Source organism: Astyanax mexicanus, chromosome 12 (assembly GCF_023375975.1).
Source record: "Astyanax mexicanus isolate ESR-SI-001 chromosome 12, AstMex3_surface, whole genome shotgun sequence".
NCBI lineage: Eukaryota > Metazoa > Chordata > Actinopteri > Characiformes > Acestrorhamphidae > Astyanax > Astyanax mexicanus.
In genome coordinates, this window is record NC_064419.1 from 5,097,086 (window position 1) to 5,123,482 (window position 26,397).

General features: G+C 38.0%; 1 protein-coding gene across 1 annotated transcript in view; it reads left to right on the top strand.

Annotated features, from left to right (window-relative positions):
* The first annotated feature begins 2,429 nt into the window (after positions 1–2,429).
* notch2 (notch receptor 2) overlaps positions 2,430–26,397 on the top strand; it is a 95,803-nt gene continuing 71,835 nt past the window's right edge. Inside the window, 1 exon segment of the mRNA XM_022670193.2 lies at positions 2,430–2,800. Coding sequence (XP_022525914.2) covers positions 2,728–2,800 — 73 coding nt within the window. The 5' untranslated portion in view covers positions 2,430–2,727.

Genomic DNA, 26,397 nt, shown 5'->3' on the forward strand with positions numbered 1-26,397 from the left:
AGGTCATTATTTTGAGATAGTAAATCCTTATTTTGAGATACTAATTCATTATTTTTAGATGCTTTCATTATTCTGAGATGCTAAATAATTATTTTGAGATACTTGACTATTGTTTTAAGATACTATATCATTATTTAGAGGTAGTAAGTCATTATTTTCAGATACCAAATTGTTATTTGAAGATGATTTTAGTTGACTTAATATCTCAAAATAATGAGTAATTTACTAAATAATTAAAAATATATATGCAGATTTTTTTTTTTGGAACCCAGATAGTATATGTCAGCTCGTCAACAAATGCTGAATTGACATAAGTTTTTTTTTTCATTGAAATCAAATGAAATCAGTTGCTGTCGACTTCAGGTGGCTCAACCTAAGACCGAGTGATCAGGGAAGAAATGAAGGAGTTTTGTGAGGAGTGTGTTACTCTGGTTGGGCAGACGAAACAAAACATAACCACTTCCTCTGCAGTGTGGGGCAATCCTTAATCTGCTGCATATGTAGACCTATTGTTCATCTTTATACACTCTCAGTAACAAGATGTAAAACTAGCTGAGGACAGCAGTTACTATGAAACTGGGGAAGACTGTGAAAAATAACCTTTTCAATCGATCAACAGCTCTTCTGACATTTTGTGAGCTAAAGAGTTTATCATTATAGATTATTGGCCAACAATTAACTGTATATTAGTGCTATTAAGCGAAAACAAAATGTATCTGAATAATTATATGCTCTGTGATTAATCAATCTAAATAAATCGCAATCAAACTAATCAAATTAATTTTAGCTGAGGAGCCAATAAATTAATAAATAACTAGTAAAAATATACAATTCACATTTAACTTACAATTAACTGACAATTAGCAGCTCTTGTCAGTTGCCATGATGAAAAATTAACAATTTTATTTTTATTCTCTTTCTCTGAATATACATCTCTGAGATGTAGGAACTGTACAACTACAAACAAAAACTTTTAATAGTACAAGTGGCTTAAACTAGAACATTTTAGCCCAAAGCCCTGGGAGTAGATGGCGCTCTGTCTTTCCCCTCATCACTCCAAAGGGTGATGTCGATCAGCACAAGGTATCTGTGAGCTGATGTATCGGAACCGCATCTCTGCTACTCGGTGCATGATGCTACTCGGCAATTCTGCATCAGCAGCAGTTCAAAAAGAGGAGGAGTCTGACTTCACTATGTCGGAGGAGGCGTGTGCAAGACTCCAACAAGCGGAGTCTTCACCCTCCTCTTGTTGGGACATCACTAGTGAGAGGGGGAGTCCTAATAGGTGTGTTGGGTAATTGGCTTTTAAATTGGGTAGAAAATGGGCTAAATTAATTTGAAATTAAATATATTAGAATAAGCAATACGTGCAAATGGAATTTAAAACACTTTTCCCATCCTTTCATGCAACCGTTTTTGGAAATTGTATGGTGATTGAATGTAAAATGCTAATTTAAAAGCCAGAAGATTGAGGACATTATGTTGATTTGACGTTAGAATTTCAGTGTTTGCACAGCCATTGTTTCAATGTAAAAACAACAATATTTCAACCACATTTTAATATTATATATAAAGAATAGATACAGGTTAAAGCTAGGGGTGTGCCATATGTTATGGTAGGCAATACTATCGCCAACATTTTTGAATATTGTGAAAGATATTATACCCTGAAATATCATGCAATATCATCAGGGTACTACTTTTTTGCTGTTTTTCGCAAAATAAAAATTCACACTGTTCTCATTTACCTTTATGAATGTACTAGAGACAGATACTTTAACATATGTATATGTACATGTACATGTATATATATATATAAATATTATATATATATTTTTTCCAGTATTTTGTCATATTGTCAAGAATATGTTATCACGAAAATACCATTAAATATTGTGATATTATTTTAGGACCATATCATCCACACCTAGTTAAATCACCTCAGTGTTTTTTTTACAGGCTGTAGGATTTAAACAATCCTGTTTACTGTTACCATTAATTATGTCTGTGAAGTACAGCTCTGAACACAGCTTATTTAAACCCGAAAAGCTGAAGAGCAAATAAATTAAATATTCGGAGAAAAGGTGGGAGGTTTGCGGAATAACGTCAACAGGGGAAAAAGAAAGAAAGAAAGACAGAGAGAGAAAGAGAAGAAGAAAAAAAACGCGAGGGGTTAAATTTGAGTCATACTCCGAGGAGCCGAAAAGAAGAGAAAATTCCTCCGCCGCGGTGCCACGAAAAACACACACTTTTGGTCAGACGGTGGAAACACGGCACTGGACGTGGTTTAAACGCTGTGATAAAAGCGTTACGTGTATAAAAGACTCGGTCGACTTGAGTTTGTGATTTTTAGATAAAGATTACAGCGTATTTGCGGCGAAAGCATCTCGGACTACTTCGCGGAGGCACACTGCAGACTGCGACGGCGGTGCGGCGGCCGCGGTGGGGAGCGGAGCGAGAGAGGAGAGCAGAGCGGGGCAGAGCTCAGCGCGAGCGGAGGGAAAGTGCGGGAAAAAAGAGCGATATTCTGAGATTTTATGGATTTATGTGCTCACAGAGGACAGCGTGAGACCTTAAAGAGCTTTAGGACTGTTTAATAAAATAGATAAACACGTTTATTTGAAGATTTAGAGAGAGGAGGAGTTGAGGGAAGCTCGGAAACGCAGCACGCAGGTCCGCCGTGCGCTCGCGACTCGGACTCTACTATATGTGGATTTTACAGAAAATATGGGTGAAATTCCCACTTTTTCCTCGGGAATAGTGCTTTTCCTCGCTCTCTGCTGGATCCAGCTCTCATGCGGTAGGTTGTTACATTAAAAGAGTGTGTTTGAAGCTGTTTTTAAGCATCTAACTTTAGCTATAACTAATTCTAAAAGCATCTTTAAGTTACCTTTTGAGTTCATTTCCATATTTATTTTTTCTTTTAGCTTAAATAACTAAAATAAATGGAATGTGCATGCTCTGAAACGTGTGCAGACGTTATACATTTTGCTGCACAGACAGCTTTCTAACTTTTTAGCTCACTTTTTAACTTTCTGCAGTGTTTTTGAGCTGGGGCTGATCCAGCTGCGCGAGCCCGAGAATCCCCTCAGATCTGTGAGATTAATGATCAATAATCAGAGAGAGTGGTGTGATTGATCAGGGTGATGATCTGGGGGATCAGGGTGGTCTCTGTGTTTGTAGTAAAGTGTGTAGATCTGTGTTTGGCTCCAGGAGCTGTGGGATGTTTGTTCGCACCGCTGCCCAGATGTTGGCCAGAGCAGGCCGTAAGCATGGCTGGCGCTGCGGTGTGTGTGTGTGTGTGTGTGCGTGTGTTTGTGTACTTAGGTGTATATGTGTATATTATATTCTGGTTATGTGTGTGTGTGTATTTGTGATGTGTGTCTCTTTAGAGAAGTGTATATATATATATATATGCAGCGTGTGTTTGTGCACTTATATGTGTGTGTCTGTGTGTCAATATATTTAATATTTATAAAAGTGTGTGTGTTTGTGTATATTAATGTATAATTATATAAAACCATCATCTTAATATTTTTTTAATATATTAGCGATTCTCGATTATGGTTACGATTTTTTATTTCTTTTAGGCGCCATTTAAATGTTTACCATATTACCCAGGTAGTCAAAATATAATAAATACATAAACATAATAAATGTTGTGATATATTCTCCATATCATCCAGCTCTATTAGTGCGTAATTACGTAACTTATAGAAAGGGTAGTTGCTTTTGTACTGTTGATGCTAATGTCGGATTTTTATCATATCGTCCGAAATGAAGAAATATATCATGATAAAGATTTAAGCCATATCGCCCAGCCCTTTATATTATGCATGTTTGTGTATTTTGGGGTCTAAGGGTGGGACAATATATAAGCATTATGATATATTATGATATATGTATGTATGATATATGTATCATTTCAATGATATTAAATTGTTTAAATACGTGGCGTTAAATATTGATATTTTTTATTGAATCTGATGCTTTCTAAACTTCCAAAGACTCATCACATCCACTTATTTCATTTTACTGAAGTTATTGCTTCATAACTCCATGTGGTGGCGCTAATCAAATAAATAGGGTAAACCTGCGGTGAGGATTATTGATTGTAGAATTCTGTGAAATCGACACCAATAAATCCATAATTCTTGGTATTAACTTATTTAGAAGTATTCTATCCTATTCAGTAACACAGATGCTGTATTGTAGATAATTGTCTTGCGATGTATTGCAAAAGTATTTTGCACAGAATTGTGAAATCAAGGTTATCCTGGGTTAAGTATCGTGATAATCATGTTATTTCCAGTTATATTATTTTATTGTGTGTGTGTGTGTGTATTTTACTGTCAGTACTTTTATTTTATTACACATGTATATATGTGTGTTGATAAAGTGTGTTATGGATATGTTTGTGTATTACTCTGTGTGAATATGTTTGCTTGTGTGTGCGTGTGCCTGTGCATGTTTGATGTGTATTTAGAGTGGGTGTGTATGTGTATTATGTACTTTACTCTGTGTGTGTGTGTGTTATGGATATGTGTGCACTATGTGTGTGTGAATGTTCACATGTGTTTGATGTGAGTGTGTGTTTGTGTATTGAGGGACGTGTATTTGTGTGTTGAGGTGGGGGGGAGGCAGTAGTAGATGCGTAGATTGGTTCATTCATTGTTTCTTCTGAAATCAAGGGGATTAAAAAGAGTATCTCTTGCATTTGTTGGAGTAACTGTCTCTACTGTACTGGGAAGACTTTATTCTAGGTTTGGAACTGTGCTGTAAGGATGTGTAGTTACTAAGGAGTAGTAAAATTGATGGTGTAGTAAAAGATGATAAATAGTACTTTATGAATGGATGCTATAGAACATTTACCTTTACCATAAGATGGCGGTGCCCGGAGATTATTAATAAGCTTTGTGTGACTTTTTTAAAGTTCTTGTCTCGTTTTAACTGTCAGGGCTCTCTAGATTCTACCAATGAGGTGTGGAGCTACTTTGAGTCTGGATAACGGTGCGAAAGCGATTTATCTGCAGGGGCAAAATACAAAAATGCCCCATATCATTCATTCTAAAGCATGTTTGGAGAAACTGTAAAAAATTACTGGATCTCTGAAAGCTGTGGGAGAATGGAGTTGGGCCGTTTAACAAAGGTTAGTACTCTTTATCATGTCTTTATCACTTAACCAAAAGTCAATTTTACACCAGAGTTCTCCTTTAAAGGGCAATGTTCTGGGCATTTGAAAAAGGGCACTAAAATCCAATTTGCAGCAGTTGCTATTGTTTTAAAGAGAAGCGTACTCACAGCAAGCAAAGGTAAAGAGCATGGCAGAAAAAATTAGGGCTGTGTATTGGCACCAACCTGGCGATACGATACATATCACGATACAGGGCTCACGATGCGATATATCACGATACTTAAAAAAAAACTCATACAACCTAATTTAATCTAAGTGGAAAAAGTTTAATTTGTAAACAATCAGAACGGTGGAAGCTCCATTAGATTTAATAACAGGTCCTGTAGCATCCAATATCATGCCACTTTTTTCAACAGTTTTAAACACCCTGCCTTCTTCATTGTGGAAGCCAAAATGAGCCCACACTTCAGCTCTGTACACCCCAGGAGCCGGCCTAACGCGTTTAGATTCTGCCATCGCCAGCGGGGTGCTAATGCTAATGCAGCACTGTACTTACTTGCAGTGTACTGGAGGCACCGAATGGATCAAGATAGATCACAGCACTGCCACCTCACGGCCAGGTGAATAAACAACACAAAAGTAACTACTGTCTGCCATCAAGCTCCCGGGAGTTTAATAAAAACACACTTAATTAAAAAATCGATACAGCGTTTTTGAGAATTGATACAGTAATATTGCGATATTCAAGTGTATCGATATTTTCTTACACCCCTAGAAATAATGGTTCACTACTCAACTAATCGGAAAAATAAAAAGCAGACTGCCAAAATAAAAAGTAGTTGCAGCCCTGTGCAAGACATATCATAATAAGTAGTAGTATAGTCAAAAAGTGCTAAATTTAATCAGAAAGTATAGGCCTGTCTTTGCATTTATAAAGACATACTTGTTGCCTTCGCAATGCCTTTATATCACATGTGATTTATAACCTAGTCCACATGCGCTTGTCGACCCGGTGACTGTGGCACAGAGGAGTTTTCACAAAAGAAAACGAGGCAGAGACTGGAGGCTCGGCAAGAAGCGGCTGGAATGCTGCTGTTGGTGTTTCACATTCCTCTCTTGAACACACACACACACACACACACACACACACAGCACCCACAACACTGCACCCTTCCCATTGTGCTCCTCAGACAATGCTGCTCCTTTCTGCACCGTATCGAATATCATCCCCAGAGGTGTGCAACTCGCTGCCCTGCTTCTCCCTCGCTTTATCTCCTTCTCTCTTTCTTGCGGCACACGACCACACTGTGCTGACCTCTCCGCACGGGTCATTACCGGTTGCGTGTATTTACTCTGGTCGGACGGCGCCGCGTGTGCAGGGAAAACTCGGCCCATTGTCCTCGCCGGCGAAGTGCCACTCGCTCTGGTGTGAAATGCGATTTCTCTGTTTCCCCCCACCTTGCCCAGCACAAAAGTCTAGTTGTGGAAAGACCCACACTCCAGCATTTCTGACCCGTGCTTCTGCCCACTGGCGGTTGCAGCGGTGGGTTCAACCACTGGGCCATCAGACCTTCACTTATACTGTAGGATAGAATAGAGAGAGTTCCAACACTGCAAACCCTGTGATCTCAAAACTGCTGCAAAATGATTTGTTGCTTCATGGAAGTGATTCTGTGTAGAGCTTGTTGAGAGATTCTCTGCCCGAACCAGACCCGACTCCAATTATTTAATTTTCTTAAACCATGTTTAAATTATATTAGATTAGAGGAAAGTCATCAGAGAAGTTATTAGAGGAAAGTCATTCAGACATCATTCTTCTAGCCCAATTTACCAATGTTTAGGGCTGTGGATTATTGCTCGCATTGCTGGCATTTTAATCTTTCAGAGATCTGTATAGGTCTATAAATAACAGGTCTATGCTTCTTCAGTGTTGCAATGTTAATTAACATCATTCTGAACAGATTTCGCTCGTTTAAACAGCGCAAAAATGTTTTTCAAAAGCTCTGTTGAAATGGTGCTGATGTGATGCTTGTTGACCAGCATCCCAATGTTTAAAACTCTGGTGCTGGTGCGGTGCTGGTTTACCAGTGTACCAGTGTTCAAAACTCAACAAATGTTAGTCTGGTGCTGGTTTACCAGTGTACCAGTGTTCAAAACTCAACAAATGTTAGAATGCTGCTGGTGAGGTACTGGTTTACCAGTGTACCATCATTCAGAACTTAACATAAACTGGTTTGGTCATTGTGTGGTGCCAGTTGACCAGCATCCTAGTGTTCAGAACTCAACAAATGTTATTCTGGTGCTGGTTTGTTGCTGGTTTACCAGTGTACAAAATTCAACTTATGTTGGACTGGTTCTGGTGTGGTGCCAGGTGACCAGTGTATCAGTGATTGGTGCTGGTGAGGTGCTGGTTTACCAGTGTACCAGTGTTCAAAACTCAACATATGTTGGACTGGTGCTGGTGTAGTGCCAGGTGCCCAGCATATCAGTGTTTTAAAGTCTAAATATGTTGGTCTGGTGCTAGCTGATTAGCACTGCATGCTTTTATTTGGCCCATGCCTTTGTTTGTATTAGGTAATGCCCTTTATACTACTGAACTCCTGGTTTGATAAGTAGCCCCTCTAGCCGGGATTTTCCCTGTGGCGGTGGAAAAGCTTTAATCTCTCCGTGAGAATGCTCATGGTGCAGTAAACAAACGGTTTCTGGGTGTTTTTGCCCTTTGTTTTCACTGTGTTGTAACAGTATTAGAGCGTGGGTTATGGCTGTGTTCAGTGGTAGCATTGCTTAATGAAGCCATGAAGTAGAACTCATAAGCAGAAGCAGCTCCAGTTCGTCAGACAGACCACGTCAGACAGACCGCAGCACGTACGGCTAAGAACGAGAGCGCACCTGAAAAAGTGCAGTTTCTTTGAGTAGAGAAAGAGGAATAGTGCTTATTCTGTTACAAACAAAAACTGTAAGGCATTGTGGAAGTGTGACAGTACATTACACACTGTGATACACTAAATATAGCAAATAATTATAATAATAATAATAATATTTATCCCCCCCATTTTAAATTAATGCGTTTAGCTACTTTAAGTTGCAACCATTGCTGATGCAGATGTGCAAATACACATACACACACACACACACACACACAGCTACATTATTCCCTGTGGAGAAGAAAGAAACTAATTGAATAAGACTTTTTTGACTAGACAAACATGATTGACTAGATAAACATGATTGACAACATTGAGCTGTGGAGCAATGGAACATTTAATACTTTTGGACGGGATATATGCACATATCGTCGCTGTCCAATAAAAAACAAGTATCTACATTTTTTATACCTTACACCAGGGATGTCCAAACTTTTTTTGTTGGGGGCCAGAAGGAAAAATATATTTAAAGTCACGGGCCACAGACTCTGTAATAAAACAAATAATGAAATATACCACTTTCAATAATACTTTTCCTGATTATTTCATTTGCAGACCGTTTTACTTGACTTACTGTCTTTATCTTTGACAGTGTTGTGTAAACTAAGATTTTTCAAATTGATTAATTTCATGAAGTCTCTTAATATTAAAACTCCTTAATTACGACAACTTTTAGACTCTTTGACCTGTTTTTCTGCACTAGAAATGCGCACCCTCTCCGCTTTTAGACTCTTTGGCCTGTTTTTCTGCGCTAGAAATGCGCACTCTCTCCGCTTTTAGACTCTTTGGCCTGTTTCTGACACCTAGCTTTCAAACTTTGAATCTTACATTATAAAAACCTGCTTAACAGCGGGCCAACTTTCATTCTATTTCTAAAATACCTCGCGGGCCGCTAAAAAAAAGAAAAGGTGCTGCAAATGGCCCACAGGCCGTAGTTTGGACACCCCTGCCTTACACTTGTGTCAAAATTTCTTGAAAAATGGACCTATAGAAATACTTCAAAATGACCTGAAATTAACTATTTTGACATTGACTTTGACTGGTTTTGAGATACTTGTTTTTCATTGGACAGCGACGATATGCTCCTGTCATTGAATGCAATCTAAGCTCTTTGAAACGCGTCTGTTAGCATTGTGGTGCTAACAGCCCTGTTGAGCCCAGCTGTTAACATTGAGGCTAACCTGCTCCAACCCTGCTAAGATAAACAGCCTGGCTGCTGTGTTTGTTAGCATGGGGGTGATGAGTCTGTCCTGATGAGCCTTGGTGTTAGCACCACAGCTAACACGCTCTTCAACACTGTGATTACAAAACACAGGACTGGAAACTGGACTCAAGGTCCAGACTTGATGGCATTGCTTAAAGACGGCATTGCTCAAAGATGGCATTGCTCAAGGATGGCATTGCCCTTTGTAGCATGATTGTTTTTAGTGTTTAAAATTTCACAATGAGTGGAGCAAGCAACAGAGATTCTCAAAAATACCAGAAATCAAATCTTTCTACACTTTATTTCAGTGAACGCTAAGAAGTTTTCACTTGTTGTCTCTTGGTTCTCAGGTTTTGCAGTTGAGGAGAACCAAGCAGTTGCAGCTTGTGCCCTGTGGTTGTTTGATTAGCTTGAAAGTAAAGACCGACGTGTTTTGAAACACGTTGAACTTCCCCAATCGGGAGGGTTTCCACGAGCATGCTGCAGGTTCTGCAGGCGACAGTGTCGTCTGGAAATCAAGACTGAAGGCCCTCAGGCCGCAGAACAATGGCTGCAGTGGTGTCGGGTTAAGGCGTGCACTGGCGCAGTGGGAGCTCCACTGTGAGATTGGAGAGAAAAAGAGAAAGAGAGAGAGGGAGAGAGAGAGAGAGAGAGAGAGAGAGAGAGAGAGAGGACCATAGAGCGTGAGCTGTTGGGGCTTGTTAAATCTGGGGATTAGGAGCCTTGTGTCTGCCCCGCTGAGCAGGTTAGCAAATTAACAGGGAATTAAAATGTCCTGCATTCCTGCCGCAGAGCCTGGTGCTAATCCCCAGCTGTGGTGGAACTGGCCTGGTGGGGACGGTTTTCTGTGGAGGATCTTCATTAGTAGAATGGTTGTTTCAGACCAGGCTTAAACTCACAAGCGTGGAGATTAACACATTCAGCGTGATGCTCTGATCTGCCTTTTCCTCAGAGAACATCGGCTCATGCAGAAAAACAGATCTAATGTTCAAACCTCCAGCAAACATTAATATTGGGTTAAAATTGAATCTACATTATCCCAGTTCTTATGAGTTTTTGTTGAACCGAATGATGTACACAATCACATTTTTTTAAAAAAGAGTTTCCGTCTGTTTAAAAACATGATGACGGTTGGTAGAAGAATATTGGCATTAGATTCGTGGACCATGTTGATGTTTGGTGTAGATCACAAGAACAAATAACTGGCAACCCTGACTTAGAACGTTGACATGTTTTTGATGTAATTGCTGGAAAGCACTGATGTTTGCTTGGTAGAGAATATTGAGGTTGTTTGTGGAAAGCCATTATGTTTGTGGGAGATTTTGGGATAATATTGATAAAATATTTGGTACAAGTAAAGCCTTGAGGTATATTCTTTGGGGAATATTGAGGCTTAGTACATACAAAACCTTGGAGTTATTGATGTTTATACGTGGAAAACCTAAGTTTGATGGTAGAGAATATAGATTTTTGATTATGGAGAACATTGATGTTTCATATGAGGGAAGCCTTGCTTTTTGGTGGATAATATTGAACTTTAGGGTTTGAGAATATTGACTTTTAATTGTGGAGAACATTAATGTTTACTAGGTGGAAAACCTTGGTGTTTGATGGAGAATATTGACATTTGGTGGTAGAGAATATTAATAAAAAAAAATGATGTTTAGTATTTAGAAAACATTGGTGATTGGTAGATAATATTGAAGTTTGGCGGTTGTTGTTGTGGAGAACATCAATGTTTTGAACGAGAAAAGCCTTGGTGTTTGATGGATAACATTAGAGGTAGGAGGTAAATTTGGAGGTAGAGAATATTGTTTTTTGATTCTGGAGAACACAGATGTTTACAAGGCAAGTGTTTGATGGAGAAAATAGAAATTTGGAGTTAGATAATATACATTTTGTATTATGGAGAATATTGAAGCTTAGTATGGGGAAAACCTTGTTGTTTGGTTGAGAATGTTAGGTGATTGAAATTTTGAAATATAGATTTTCATGATGTAGAAAATTGATATTTGGTAGGTGGGAAGCCTAGATCTGTGGTTTATGGAGAAGATTGACATTTAAATAATGGAGAGCAGTGATATTTGGAACGTAAAAAGTGTTAATGTTTGATTTCTGGAGAATATTAATATTTGGTGCTTGGAAAACTATGGTTTTCCAATGGAGGAACATTGTGTTTGGTTTAGGAGATTGAAGTTATAGCTGTAGATATTGATTTGATAGAGTTGAGGTTTCATGCTTAATGTTATAACTTTAGCCAGTTTATACTCTAAGCGGAGTTCACCAGACTGCACAAGTGAAAGTGGTCAATCTTCTGTGCTGCTTTTTGAGTCACATCTGTGAAATCTTGTGTGGAATGTCGTTAATCTGCAGACTTTAGCATATTAGCAGAGATCTGTCCCTAATTAGCCCAGGCCTGTTATTAGCTACTCATTTTCTACAGCCCGGTTTTAGGTTTTGTGCGATTCTTCTGTGCCTGTAGTCGTGTTCTGCAATTCAGCCTGTAATTACGGGCCTACCGTTGTTAAAGAGAGTCGGGGGGGGGGGGTGCCCCTGGGCTCGGGAGGGGAGGGGAAGGGGGGGGTTATTATTGTAGATTTAAAAGGTAAGAGTTTACAGAATGGAGGACGCTTGCTGCAATACAGCAGTTTCAGGAAATGGTGTTGCTTCCTGGCTGAGCACGAATAACTTCCCTTTCCCTGTCCTGCACAGACTCGAGCCAAAACACCCCCCCCCCCCCAACCCCCCACCCTCCTCTCAGCTCTGCTGGGCATCTGTAATTACGGACATTTTTGTCTAACTCAGCGGCTATTACTGCAGAAACGAGGCTGACGGCCACACGCAAAACTCGCTCAGATAAACAGACAGACTGAGAGAGAGAAAAGAGAGATTCTGAAAATTATTTATACTAATCTAATCCCTGGTTCCAACAAAATACGTTTTTCCATTGCGTCTTTTTAAACTGAACAAATCACCAGCACAAAAATAAAAATAATCTTAAAGGGACACTAAACCCCCTGATTTTTACGATTTTTGCTGACTCCACTCTCAGCTCAAATTTGAAAAGGCTAAAAGTGAAAAAAAATGGAAGGGTTGGTTTGGCAGAGGCACTAGATGATGTATGGGTTTAGAAGCAGGACAAAAGGGAGAGCTGATTGGCTGAGCTGCAGCAGCAGCAGTGTCTCTATGATAGCTGTGAGACACAGATGGTTGGACATCAGCAGGGAGGTGGTATTATTGATTGATTGATTGATTGATTGATTTGCATATTGTGATATGTCTGCATATCAAAGTACACAGACACATCATCCACACCTATAGTACAGTTAAACCTGAGAGGGCGCTGCAGAGGTGGAAATGACCGCTATAAAAACGTTTTTTAAAGGTTAGAAAATGTTTATAAAACTTTTAAGCAGGACCAGTATGGACAAAATATGGTTCAGGGTTTAGTGCTTTTTTAAGTACTAATCTTAAATTATAAACTGGATAAAAATGCAAAAGTATGATAAAAGATAAATTAGAAAGTATAGAATATTAGGGGTGATAGAAAATATATAATGAATTATCTCAATATTATGCTGTGTAATACTGTATTCACAAATTATTGATTTTTGTCTGAAAATCATGCCTAAAAAGCATTAGAAAACATAGAATTTAGTTTAATTTACAGCAAAAAAATCTAAATATCATTGTCACAACAATGAATTAGTGTTTTTGCATCACTCTGCAGTTTAACCTTGGAAGGCAGGAATGTGTAGGTGACAACATAGGCTATGGGGCACATTAGGGCTGTAAGATGTATCATATTTTATATCATTATTGCAATATTACTTTTTCTTAAAAAAAACGAATTGGTAGAGCTGCAATAAAGTAAAGGGCATACTGTGCTTATGTGACATAACTAGACTGGAGGCAGAGTGAGGTAGAGGTCCACAGTGAGTACAACCTCCACACTACTTCTTATCCTGGGGAAAATGAGTGCAGGTCAATAATTTTAAACAAATTTATCAATTTTCACACCAATATCAGGATATTCAACAGTGTGGATTCGACACGTGCATTTAAATTGTTCTTTAGACGTTATCGTGATAAATACAATATGTTTAATTTATTTGTGATTTTCAGTTGAGGACATATTGCCTGGCACTACCTAACATTAAAAGCTCAGAAAAGACAGAAAAAGAGAGAGAAAGTGAGAAAGAAAAAGAGAGAGAGAGATAGAGAGTGAGAAAGAAAGAGACAGACCGATGTGGGTGAACAGTCGCCTCCCCTGGGCATTGTGGGTATTGCGCATGGCGTTGATGATGAGGCAGCAGTTTCAGACTGACGGCGAGACGTGCAGCTGGGTACCAGCTGCTCAGAGAGAGGCAGTGTGTGTGAGTGTGTGTGTTGGTGGATGGGTGTGTGTGTGCACGCGTGTGTGTGTAATCGGGGGAATTCACACTCCGGCGTTAGTCCGCCCTCATCTCTGAAGAGGCCTAATTTAAAACAGCTTTCCTCAGAAACTCTTCTCTCCTCTCTGGCTCAGCAGTGTTGGGTGAGGAGTGTTGGGTGAAGGACAGAGTGTTCCGGCTGCTGCTGCTACTGCTGCTTCTGCTCGGCCTCTCCGGACCAGAACCGGAACCGAGGCTGAGTTTTTACTGACGTGGACTGTGGAGCGTACACCCAAACATCTACTGCCAACACACACATAACAGCTCATTCACTCTCACTTTAAATGATGCACCAAAATGAGAATTTACTGCCAAGACTGGAACAAAACAAAATGTGACATTTTTTAAAAGGCAAATTAACTAATTCTGAACATGTTTTTACAGATTTTCATTACAGTCTTTACTTTTTCCCTATTGCATAAATTAAATAGTAGGGGTGTCACGATTCTCTAAATCCTCGATTCTATTTTATTTTTCCGATTTTAGGGTCACGATTCGATTTGATTTTCAATTTTCTTTTATCTTTTTTTTTACAGCAGAGAGGCCTATGCCAGTTTTAGATTAGTCTATGGTCAGTCATTGGTTTGATTCATCAAATTTACAATATCTTATTTCAAAAGGTGGGCTTGATATAAGTGATGCAAAGTGATACAAGTGATCTGTAATACACCACATTAGACACTAATGGTCAAATTTAAATAATTTAATTAAGATATATATGTAATGCCATATAGTGGCTTTTTTGGTAGCAGCAGTGCGCACTATTAAAACAGCAATGTGCAACATAACAAAATAAATAATAAAAAAAATACAGGAACAGTGATGTACAAAATAATAGAACAATTAGAGCCTTAACAAACTGAACTCTATCCTACTATAACAGTTAAACATGAAAAATAAGACTTTAAGACTTTTTCGGTCCCTGAGAATGACACGTTTTTTCTTTAACAAAGATATATTATCAATTTTATCTGAGAGAAAGATGCTCCTTAAGGTACCAAAACGATTAACATATTTGAGGCTAGACAAAACAACTGTTATTTTTTTATATTTTCAAGTTTTTCTTTAAGAAGACGAGTGTTGCGTAGTACGCTGCGCCATTTGCGGGAGGGATCGCCGATCCTCTTTTTGACTTCAATGCTTGAGACCATGACATAATTTCGATCGATTTTGATGAAATATCGAAATCGTGACATCCCTATTAAAAATGCATTGTTTTTTATCAATTATTTGGCCTGCAATCAATTATCACCTACAGTATTTGATCAAACAACAAAAGGACTTTTAGTCAAATAATGACTTTCTTTACATGCCAACACTCTTTCTCTCTCTCTCTTTTACAAACACACAAACACACACATATATGGATATTTATTGTCGTGGAAATTGACAAACGAACAAGTCCAGGATGCTGAAGAAAAATACTTTATTTGTACAAAGTATCAAAAGAAAAGTATGAGCAAGAAATGAAAGTGAGAATCAGAATAAAAGTAAGCTCGTTGTCACCTCCTTTCAATTTTAAGGATTTAATAATCACTAAGAAAGGAGTAAACTGCTGATTTTGCTCACATTATACACACACACACACACACACCAACATGAAGTGTATGAGTTTTCCAGAAGTTACCCCGGAAATTCCCTAAGTGATTTGTAATGGAAGTTAAAGAACACATAAATGTGAGCACCGTTTCACATCTGGCCACATCAGCACTGAGAGAGAGAGAGAGAGAGAGAGAGAGAGAGAGAGAGAGAGAATATATAAAAGACAGGCATGGGTAATTGAATGAATGCCCAGAACATTGATGAAACTTCAGTAACAGGATTACCCAATCAGAATGTCCGATAGCTCTGTTCTATTGGACATATGACTGAATTATCTTAAGGATCTATATGAGATTTTTACAGGATATCTTTTGATTTGCAGCATTTCTTAAAACATTTCAAGATTTTGTTTGGATTTCTAAGGATATTTAGATTCTTGGAACTTCTCAGGATGACTTATTTATTATTTTACGGTTTCCTCACAATTATTACCTAATACCTAATATTACCTAATATCTCAGGATTTCCTACATTTCTCAGAATATCTGTGGATTTCTTAAAATTTCTCAGAATGTCTCATGATTTCCTAATATTAATCAGACTATTTTAGGATTATCTAATATTTCTCAGAATATGTCACAATTTCCTAATATTTCTTAGAATATCTAAGGATTTGCTTATATTTCTTAGAGTATCTCAGGATTATCTAATATTTCTCAGAATATCTCAGGATTTCCTTATATTTCTCAGAGTATCTCAGGATTATTTAATATTTTCCGAATATCTCAGGATTTCCTTATATTTCTTAGAGTATGTCAGGATTATCTAATATTTCTCAGAATATTTTAGGATTTCCTAATATTTCTTAGAATATCTCAGGATTTTTCAATATTTTCAAAATATCTCAGTATTTCCCAATATTTATCTAGAGTATCTCAGGATTTCCTAATTGTTCTCAGAATAACTCATAAGTGTCTAATATTTCTCAAAAGTTCTCAGGATTATCTGATATTTGTGAGAATATCTCATGATTTCCTAATGTTTCTCAGAAGAGTTTAGGATTTCTTAATATTTCTCATAATATTTTAGGATTTCTAAATATTTTTCGAATTATCACATGATTTCCTAATATTTCTCAGAGTATCTCATGATTTCCTAATATTTCTCAGAGTATCTCATGATTTCCTAATATGTCTCAGAGTATCTCATGATTTCCTAATATGTCTCAGAGTATCTCATGATTGACTAATATTTCTTAGAATATCTTAGAATTTACCATAATATCTCAGGTTTTCCTAATAAGTCTTACAATATCTCAGGATTTCTACGAATTTCTCATATCTTAGCTCTTACCAACATAATCAGTAATCAATATATGTAAAAAAACAAATACAAAATATGTAAAAACACTTTGTCCAAAACTGTATTTATCAGGGTGTGTCCCACATGATCTGTTTATTTTCCTACAATTAATTACTATTAATGAAGTCTGAGAATATTCAGGCTCATATACTGAATGTTTAGCAGTTTAATTAAATCAGCTTGAATTATTAGTAGGATATATTTCCTGATATATGTGGTGTTTTATCAGCGTGCTGGTGAATCAGTGGAGCTGTAGTGGGAGCTGCTGCTTTACTGCTCTCAGCAGACTCTGCTTTAGATTAGAGCTCCACGCCTTCACTCGCGCTCACGTCAGCACAAATCAACACTTTACCCTCCACAACACCCTCAATCTCTCCATCCTGCCTTTCTTCTCCTTCTCTTATCTCTCTCTCTGCACCCTCTCCCACACCCACGCCTTTCTTTCCCTCACACCCTTCAGTGCTCTGTCTCTTTCTGTGAGTTTGGAGAGTGTAGGAAAAGTTCAGTTTTAGAATCAGATTTTTCAGGGAGTCGAACAGAATGTAAACAGGATACTCTGGTTTCTTACATAAGAATAGCGGCTAAAAATCTGATATCTAGAAAACTGAGTTTAGATTGTACCTCTGTAATCAGATTTCTCAGTGCATGTAAACTCTTAACCAGCACATTCTGGTGTGTAGTGGTGGTGTAAATAAGTGAGCAGTGTTTAACACAACACTTTCAGAGTTTGAATCATATTTATCCTCTGGCTGATTATTGATTGTATGTTTATATATATAAAAAAAGCTGCAGTATAAAGTTGCTATAGCTCATGTCTTATTCTGCAAGATTATTGGCTGGTTGGTGAAAAAGCAAAAATCCAGTCATTACCTGAATCATGTGATTTTGTTATTGTGCTAGTTTTTTCAATTTCAATATTTTTACACTTTTTAAAAATATGCAGAAACTATGTCTTTAAAATTCATGATGAATGGAAAATATAAATGCTATAGGTTACTAATTAATTAAAGTATTAAAGTATTAAAGTTGCTGTTTTGGAGTTACTATTATTTTCTTGAAATAAATGAAGTTACACTTATCTAGAAAACTTTCTAGAATCCCAACGAATGTGCTTTAGGTGTGTGCCATATCGTATTGTACACGATAATATCGTCAAAATTTTTAAATATCATGAACAATATTATATTATATATATATATATATATATATATATATATATATATATATATATATATATTTATAAATAAATATCATGCCATATTTCCCATCCCTCTTCCCATTATATATATATCTACTAGAGACAGATTATATCTGTCCAGTATCATTTATTTTACTTTAATCCTGGATATATGGATATATTTGGAGTGCATTATTATTAGTATCATGACATTCTGAATCATTGATTTAGATGTTACAAATCTGATAAAATTATTGTATTTTTTAATATCTCAACTAAGGGTGAGCAGTATTTTATTGTATGTAATAATAAAATATATTTTTTATTTTCTTGCAGTGTATAGTGTATTTTTGAAAAAAAATTTTTTTTTGAAGTGTTTTGTCATATCGACAAAAGTATCGTTATCGCGAAAAATACCATGAAATATCGTGATATTATTTTAGGGCCATATCGCCCACCCCTAATGTGCTTACCACTAAGCCCCTGTGCCGAATTGACATTGACAGTATGTTCAAATATGATGATATATACAGTAATTTGAGTAATCTTATTTGTACCTACTAGTAAAAAATGAGTGGAAAGGAAAGATTCCCCTGTTTTTGAGTAAAATATTATTTTATGTCAATTTTCATTTGATAAAAAGTCATTCTGTGCTGTTATGTATGCAGCATTGCAATTCGTTGCTATTTTAGCGTGCCATCAAAACCCACAGATAAACCCACAGAATACCAAAGATAAAAAACAAAAAGGATAATTCTCAATTTTTTGAATGTAATTAATTGCTTGATTAAATAAGTATATATTATGTATGTAAAAAAAATAATAATAATAAGCCTACACTTATTTACCTAGACTGGATAAATAGTTAGAAAGAGGTGTGAAATGTTTGTCTTTGCCACCTCAGTGTTAAATGCCCCTCCTGATGATTTTACTGCCCCCTCCTCCTATTATTCTTCCAAATGGACAGATATGCCCCCTCCATTGAGTTAGTGCTGGGGAAGGAATGCTCATGAATATATATAAAGACTGTGGAGCAAAAGGCTCATCATTATTAATTAAGCCTCTGCTGTGGAGTGTGGGGGTCTTTTGGCTCGCATTTATGTGTGAAATCAGGACAGCCTTAACTTATTAGACATGGTGCCAATAAGTTCATGTTCATCTTCTCCAGAGAGTCTTATTCTATTGGCAGCACTTCTCATCAGGGACTAGAAAAGCTTGTACAGGGGTTGGACAATGAAACTGAAACACCTGTCATTTTAATGTGGGAGGTTTAAGGATAAGAGCACAGTTTTGCTCAAAATATTGCAATGCACACAACATTATGGGTGACATACCAGAGTTCAAAAGAGGACAAATTGTTGGTGCACGTCTTGCTGGAGCATCTGTGACCAAGACAGCAAGTATTTGTGATGCATCGAGAGCCACGGTATCCAGGGTAATCTCAGCATACCACCAAGAAGGACCAACCACATCCAACAGGATTAACTGTGGACGCTGTAAGAGGAAGCTGTCTGAAAGGGATGTTCGGGTGCTAACCCGGATTGAATTAGAAAAACATATAACCACGGCTGATCAAATCACGGCAAAATTCAATGTGCACCTCAACTCTCTTCAGGTGTTTCAGGTACATTGTCCAACCCCTGTATGTGCATTTGCACTCTGTGTTAGCAATGGGTTCAACTTGAAATAGCTGAACTGTGCATTTATTAGAAGTTTTTGTGTTATTAGAAATGTTTGTGTTATGAGTTTGCTCATGAGTCTCAGTACTGGTGTAAGAGAAGGATATCAGGTTGTTTTTTGTTTTTTTTTAAGAAAAAACAGACCAGTCATTGTTTAACAGCAAATCAAATAAGTTTAATACTGGTGACTGTGTTGAGTGGGCATGTGGTGAAAGATTATACCATTAAATCAATATATTAGTACAAGGCCATGCATTCCACTGCTGGTGTGTCATATCTAGTAATGAGATTACAGTTTGCAGAAGACTAAGAGAAGAATAATAAGAATAATTTAATATTTAGGAAGAATTTGTACTGAAAACTCATTTTCAACTAAACCATAAACTGGAGCGCAGTGCATTGTTTTAATTTAGATTAAACCAAATGGAGCCTTTGGAAATCTGCTTTAGTGGTTGGACCTGTACTTTATAGATCACCAGATTTCCATGGAAAAAACTTTGAATTTCTAAATATTGGGTAATAGTTTACCAATTACATGTTTGGAGATAAAATACATATCTAAATATGTATATAAAAGTCATATTAAATGTCCAGGACCATACAGTTTAGAGTTACAAATAAAGCTCTGGGTCTAAAATTAGATAAGCAGATCTCTATGGAAATGTTTAGATCTCTCCTTAAGAGATCAGCTGATTTCCATGGAAAACACTGAATTCCTCAGGGTAATAGATCACCAGGAACAAGGTTAATTCAGGACAACAGAGCTGTGAGCTTTATATAAACCTCAGTAGAGTCAGTAGATGCCCAGGACCGTATGGCAACGGATCTCTAAAAACTTCCAAGAACATTAATTATCCATATCCATATCCAATCCATATCCAACACAGCAGATTGTTGGACAGTTGGAATTCTTAGAAATAGATCTCCAAAGACATGTTTTGAAAATAAAAACATTGATCAGTAGATCAGTGGATCATTGGATTTCCAGGAACGGTTGGATTTAACTTTAGTAGAATGTTTGCTCTCTATTTGGGCAGCAATGATTAGTCGATATAATCGTCAATGTCGATTATTTAAATTTGTCGACTACAGATTTCATTGTCGACTAATCGTCTCATGTTTAGCTGTGTCTATTGTTATAAGAGCTGGAGGACATGGCAGAAATAATCATTGACTAATAGACCAATCGACTAATCGAAAAAATAATCAGCAGGTTAGTCGACTACTCATTAGTTGCAGCCCTACTCTCTATGACCTCAAAGTTAGAAATCTCAAGGTATAGCATTGAATCTGATAGCTATCTTCAAATCTTCGCTTTCCAGGAACTTCAAGACAAGATTTGAAGAAACAGGGTTGTATCTGAACTTTTAGAACTTCAAAGATGGTAGATCTCTAGAAACAGGACCTCAAAGATATAAGATTTCTAGGAACAGGATTGGATTTGAACCTCTTACCACCTTTCCTGTCTAGGACATAAAAGAGTTGATCTCTAGGAACAGTGTTGGATCTTAACTTTTTAGAACCTCAGCTCTCTAGGAACATCAGGGCAGTAGATTTTCAGGAAGAGGATTGAATCTAAACTTCTTAGGGTAATAGATCTTATTGAAGATAGAAAGGCAAATCTCCAGGAACAAATGGCAGTAGGTGCCAAGGAACAGGGCTGGATTTGAAAATATTAGGACTTTAAAATGAGTTGTTCTCCAGGACCTGAAAGATGGTAAATTTCTAGGAACAGGATTGGATCAAAACTTCCTGAAACCTTTGTCTCTAAGACCTCAAAGATGGTAGATCTCTAGGAACAGGATATAAAATAGTTGATCTCTAGGAACAGTGTTGGATCCTAACTTTTTAGAACCTCCGCTCTCTAGGAATATCAGGGCAGTAGATTCTAGGAAGAGGATTAAACTTCTTAGGGTAATAGATCTTATGGAAGAAAGAAAGGCAAATCTCCAGGAACAAAGGGTTGGATTTGAACATATTAAGACTTTAAAGTGAGATGATCTCCAGGACCTCAAAAATAGTAGATCTCAAGGAACAGGATTGGATCTAACTCCGTAGAACGTTTGTTCTCTAGGACCTGATGGATAGTAAATTTTTAGGAACAGTGTTGGAGCTGAACCTTTTAGAACCTCAGCTCTCTAGGAACATCAGGGCAGTAGATTTCCAGGAAGAGGATTGAACCCAAACTTCTTAGGGTAATAGATCTACTGGAACAAAGAAAAAAAGCAAATCTCCAGGAACAAAGAGCAGTAGGTGCCAAAGAACAGGGTTGGACTTTAAAGTGAGTTGATCTCCAGGAACATGGCTGACGCTAAATTCCGTAAGTCTATTTTCAACAGCAGGTTTGGAGCAGATTTCCAGAGGGCAGTCGGTCTACTGGAACAGGGCTGGACTGGCTTCATAGGACTTTTTAGTCTGTAGGACTTTTGTTCTTTGAGGCTGAGGGAAAACCAAACGTTGGATTGAAATGGAAATGGAGTAATTAGTGGCGGCCTGTCCCAAATCCTGTGACATCATCTCCTTTGGGGGAGAGAATGTGAATATGTGTGTGGAGAGCTCGTCAGACTAGTCCAGCCGCAGGGTGCTGTCTCTCTCTCTCTTTTTTTCTCTCTCTCTTTTTCTCTCTCTCTCTTTTTCTCTCTCTTTCTGTCTTATTGCCTTCTACCTCTCGAGGGCTCTTGACTCTTGCTCTTGTTCTTACTTTGTCTTTGACGGTCTCGAGCACTCACTTTCTCCCTCAGTTCCACCCTTAAATCTCAGCGTGTGTTGCATTTCTCACACAGCTTAACCGGTTCTCGCAAACTTTTCCCACCAGAACCGCTGCCAAAAGTGAGCTGTCGCCAACGGTGCTACGCCCAGCCTTTATTTCACATCGGTTTATTGCACAGTGCGTGTTTGACAGGCCGTTGTCTGTGGGCCTGAAGGTGGTGATTAGAGTGCTTTGCAGGAGGCAAAACCATTTTTTAAAATGTTTGTGTCCACACAGTGACAAAAAAGGTTTCTTTTTCAGAGACAACAGTACCTCAGAAAGCGAGACATCAGTACACCAAGATGATTTACCCAACCAACTTGTGTTAGGACTCTCCCTATCACTAGTGATGCCCCAACTTAAGGAGAATAAAGACTAGCACATGCCTCCTCTGATACATGTGAAGCCACCCACCACCTCTTTTTGAACTTCTGCTGATGTAGCATTGCTGAGTAGCATTGGAGGAAAGTGCAGAGACTCGGTTCCGATACATCAGCTCACAGACGCAGCCTTGTGCTGATCGACATCACCCTTTCGGAGCGATGTGGGGAAAGAGCACCATCTACTGTACCCACCCAAAGAGAGAGCAAGGCAAATTGTGCTCTCTCTGGGCTCCGGTAGCCAATGGCAAGCTACATGAACAGGATTCGAACCGGCGATCTGCTGCTGACCACTGGACCATTTTGAGCCCTATAATTCACACGATCATATAGGACTATAAACTTTATAGTTCTATAGTTAGATACTGTAGTTGTGTTTCTGTTTCCCTGCACACTTTCATGCGTATTATTATTCTTCTTTTAAACAGAGTTTTTGTCTCGGATTTTACATCTGTGTTTAAAAACTCCAGCAGCACTGCTGTGTCTGATGTCCTTATACTATCACAACACATACACTAACACCTCATACAGCTTCATTAACCATGCTAATCAGTGCTAATCACGGCAATGCTGAGAATAATAATGACACACCTCCTAAATAATATATGTTCTGTAGTGGTCTCTCTTTCGGGGTCCTGACTATTGAAGAACAGGACTACAGAAACAGAACTACAGGTTATAACTATGTAACTTCAAAAGTAGATAGTGAGTGTAGAAACAAGAATGTTATAATGCTAATGTTATTCTTGATCTGTGTATATCTGCACTAGAACTACATTTACATTTATTCATATATATATATATATATAAATCCCTGAAATCTAGTGCTATCTGTGTGTAGACGATGTGGTTTTATGACCTGTGTAGTTCACTATTTGTGAATCAGCCACAAACATGAATGTGTTGCGACGCCAGCATTTTTTCATGCAGCTCAGTTTTCCCCGTCAGCCTCAGTTTCACAAAGTTTTAATGCTCAGGGAGCGTTTGACAGGTCTGCGCGTCGGTTCTGTAGGTGGTGTTTAGACTTTAGAGTGTTTTGCAGGAGGCAGGCTTACTGGAAGTGGATTGATCATGATTAAAAGGGAGAAAAGCATCAGTCTGAAAGGAGAAACGAGCTTACGATAAGACTGTATAGTCTTCCGTGCCGTCGCTGTTGGGTTTGTATGGTTTGTTTTGGTTGTGTCGGTTAGAAATCGAGATTCGAGATGTATGTTTTTGTCGAGCAAGCGAAAGCCAGCAGCCGTTCCGAAACCCTCGTAGCTTTGTAGCTCAGCGCGGAGAAAACTTCTGCAGCTTCTCTTTGTGGGCTTTGTTCCAGTCTCTCTTTTGAACTGAGCTTTGAGGCACCAACTGAGCTTTTTTACCAACCTGAAAGCACTACGTTTTCTGTAAAAGAAAAAAAAAACACGGATGGGTATGAATCTGCTATTATTGCGCCCGCTCCAATATCTGAGACCCAATTGTTGGGCTTTGGCTCGCTGCCCAGTCTGGACCCAGCATGGGCCCTTTGTCTGCGAGCGCGAGCACAAGTCGATTATTTTGAGCATTTGCTGCACATTGGTCAAAGTGCAGGAAGTCAGTATTAGTGCTGAATGCACTTCCTGTGTTGAGACTCAGCATGTCCTCGAGTGTCAGCAGTGCTTTGAAATCATATGACCTGCCATCCTCTGTCTCAGGGGGAAGTGCGGGTTAGGCGTGTCAGACAAAAGCCGTCAATCATAAAAAGCAGCAGAAAACTTCATTTTTTAATGAAATAGCAGTCTCATGGATGCAGAACACTATATACACTATATATTGACAAAAGTATTCACTCACCCATAATCATCATAATAATCACCCAAAAAAACAAAGAACTCAGTTTCCAATCATAAGTCCTATCTAGACAGCATTCATTTATCATTGGAGGGGGTCCTGGGCTAATTTTCTCTTTTATTAGGGGTCCTCTGTGATTTTATTCCCATCCGGAACAGCCATTTATGTTTGTTTTTCTTAGACGTCCTCTGAGAAAATTACAGACTGAATTACCTACTGTTTTTCACTGAACTTCGTGGTCCTCCGATAATTTTAGTCTAGTTTGAGAAAAAAAGCTATTTGTCCACTCTTCCACGCACTGTAATTACACTTCAGGCACACGTTTCCACAGAGATCCACGTAAACACAACAGCGAGTGGAAATGGAGGAGCTACTGAACGCAGTGTCATGTCACAGAGAAAGCCTAAAACAAAAACTTACTGGTTCTCCTGTTTTTTAATTGCAATTCGGATGGAAACAGTTTTAGTGTGAAATATTTTTCAGAGATGTCCCCCTGAGAAACTAATCCCGTCCAGATAGGTGCACACTATAGTGTGCAGAGGTCCCCAACTTTCTGCAGAGTCAATCGATACAGACATCCAAACTTCATGTGGCCTTCAGATCATCTCAAGAACAATAGAGACACAGTAAAGAGCTTTGTTGAACGGGTTTCCATGACAGAGTAGCTCCATCCAGACACAATGCAGGCAATACAGAGAACGTTGCAGAAATAATGTTCCAGGAACGTCCTGAAAACACACAATCCGTGTATCATTCGTTCTTTTGATTTTAAATTAAGAATCCGAAATCTGAAAATAAGAAAACTATTCTTTATGTATATTTTTTATATAATACCAACAACAAATATTGACTTGTATTTTTTGTTTTTTTATTTGATGATACAAACAAAAATGAAAAAAAAATAACAGGCCAGAAGCCGAGCTTGCTTTAGATTTTTCACCAGAGTCTTATTTCGGATATCCGTTCCATTTTAAATGCTTACGACAGTAACACACAGACAGTTATCCTTTATCAGTAAAAGGTTTTTTTTCCTTTAATTATGACCAGAATTGACTGTATTTATGATCCTTTAGTCGCTTAGTCGTAACTTAAATGCAGCAACAACAAAAAAAAAACCCGCTAAGTAATGCACGCTCTTTCGGCTTGAGAAGCTTCTCGCTGCGGGGGAGCCGAAAGCTAGGCTACCGGTAACGACACCACAACGTCAAAATCTGGACACTGTATTATCTAAGTGTATCACTAGAGCAATTAATAAGCAGCAGGTTAAAAAATGTAGATGATTGATGATAATCACAGCAGCCCTGTAACAGATCATGGTGTATTGGTTGTACTGAGGTTTGGACCTCAGAGTTCGGTACAACACTGGAAAACAACGTTTAGTATGTGTTCTTTTACAGATTCTAATTCTAAACTGGTTGTAGACGCTGCAGTTTAATGAGTGTAGTTCACTATGATTTAGGTGTTTAATATTCAGCCAGAAACATGTATGCTTTGTGATGTCAGTATTTTTGATGAAGCTCCCTGTGTTTATGTTTTCCTAGCGCACACAAAAACACTGAAAACTCAAAATATATATATATTTATTCATATTTTTTTTCTATTCCAAAAATCCTTAATGTGGATATGAAGGCACATACAAACACAGACATTTTTTTTTTAAAAGTTAATTCATACCGAAGTAACCAATATTGTTAAACCACATCCATTTCCCATAATACCATGCAAATGTAAAAGATAATCAGTTATGGTTTCCAGGTGGTACGTGCACTTTTGAAATGACTGTGTTCCCTATAGTAGTTTATTAATTTGTGAGTGTGAAGAACCTCTAAATTGATAATTCCAGGAGACATAAATATGTTTCAGTGAAAGTCAATGTAATTTTTATTCCAGATCCATTTCAAGCATTTCTATTGGTCCATTTGTGATGTAAAAAGGTAATGTAAACAACTGAAGTGTCTGACCGGCGTTATGTCAGTGTTTGGAGTGAAGGCGGTGATCAGT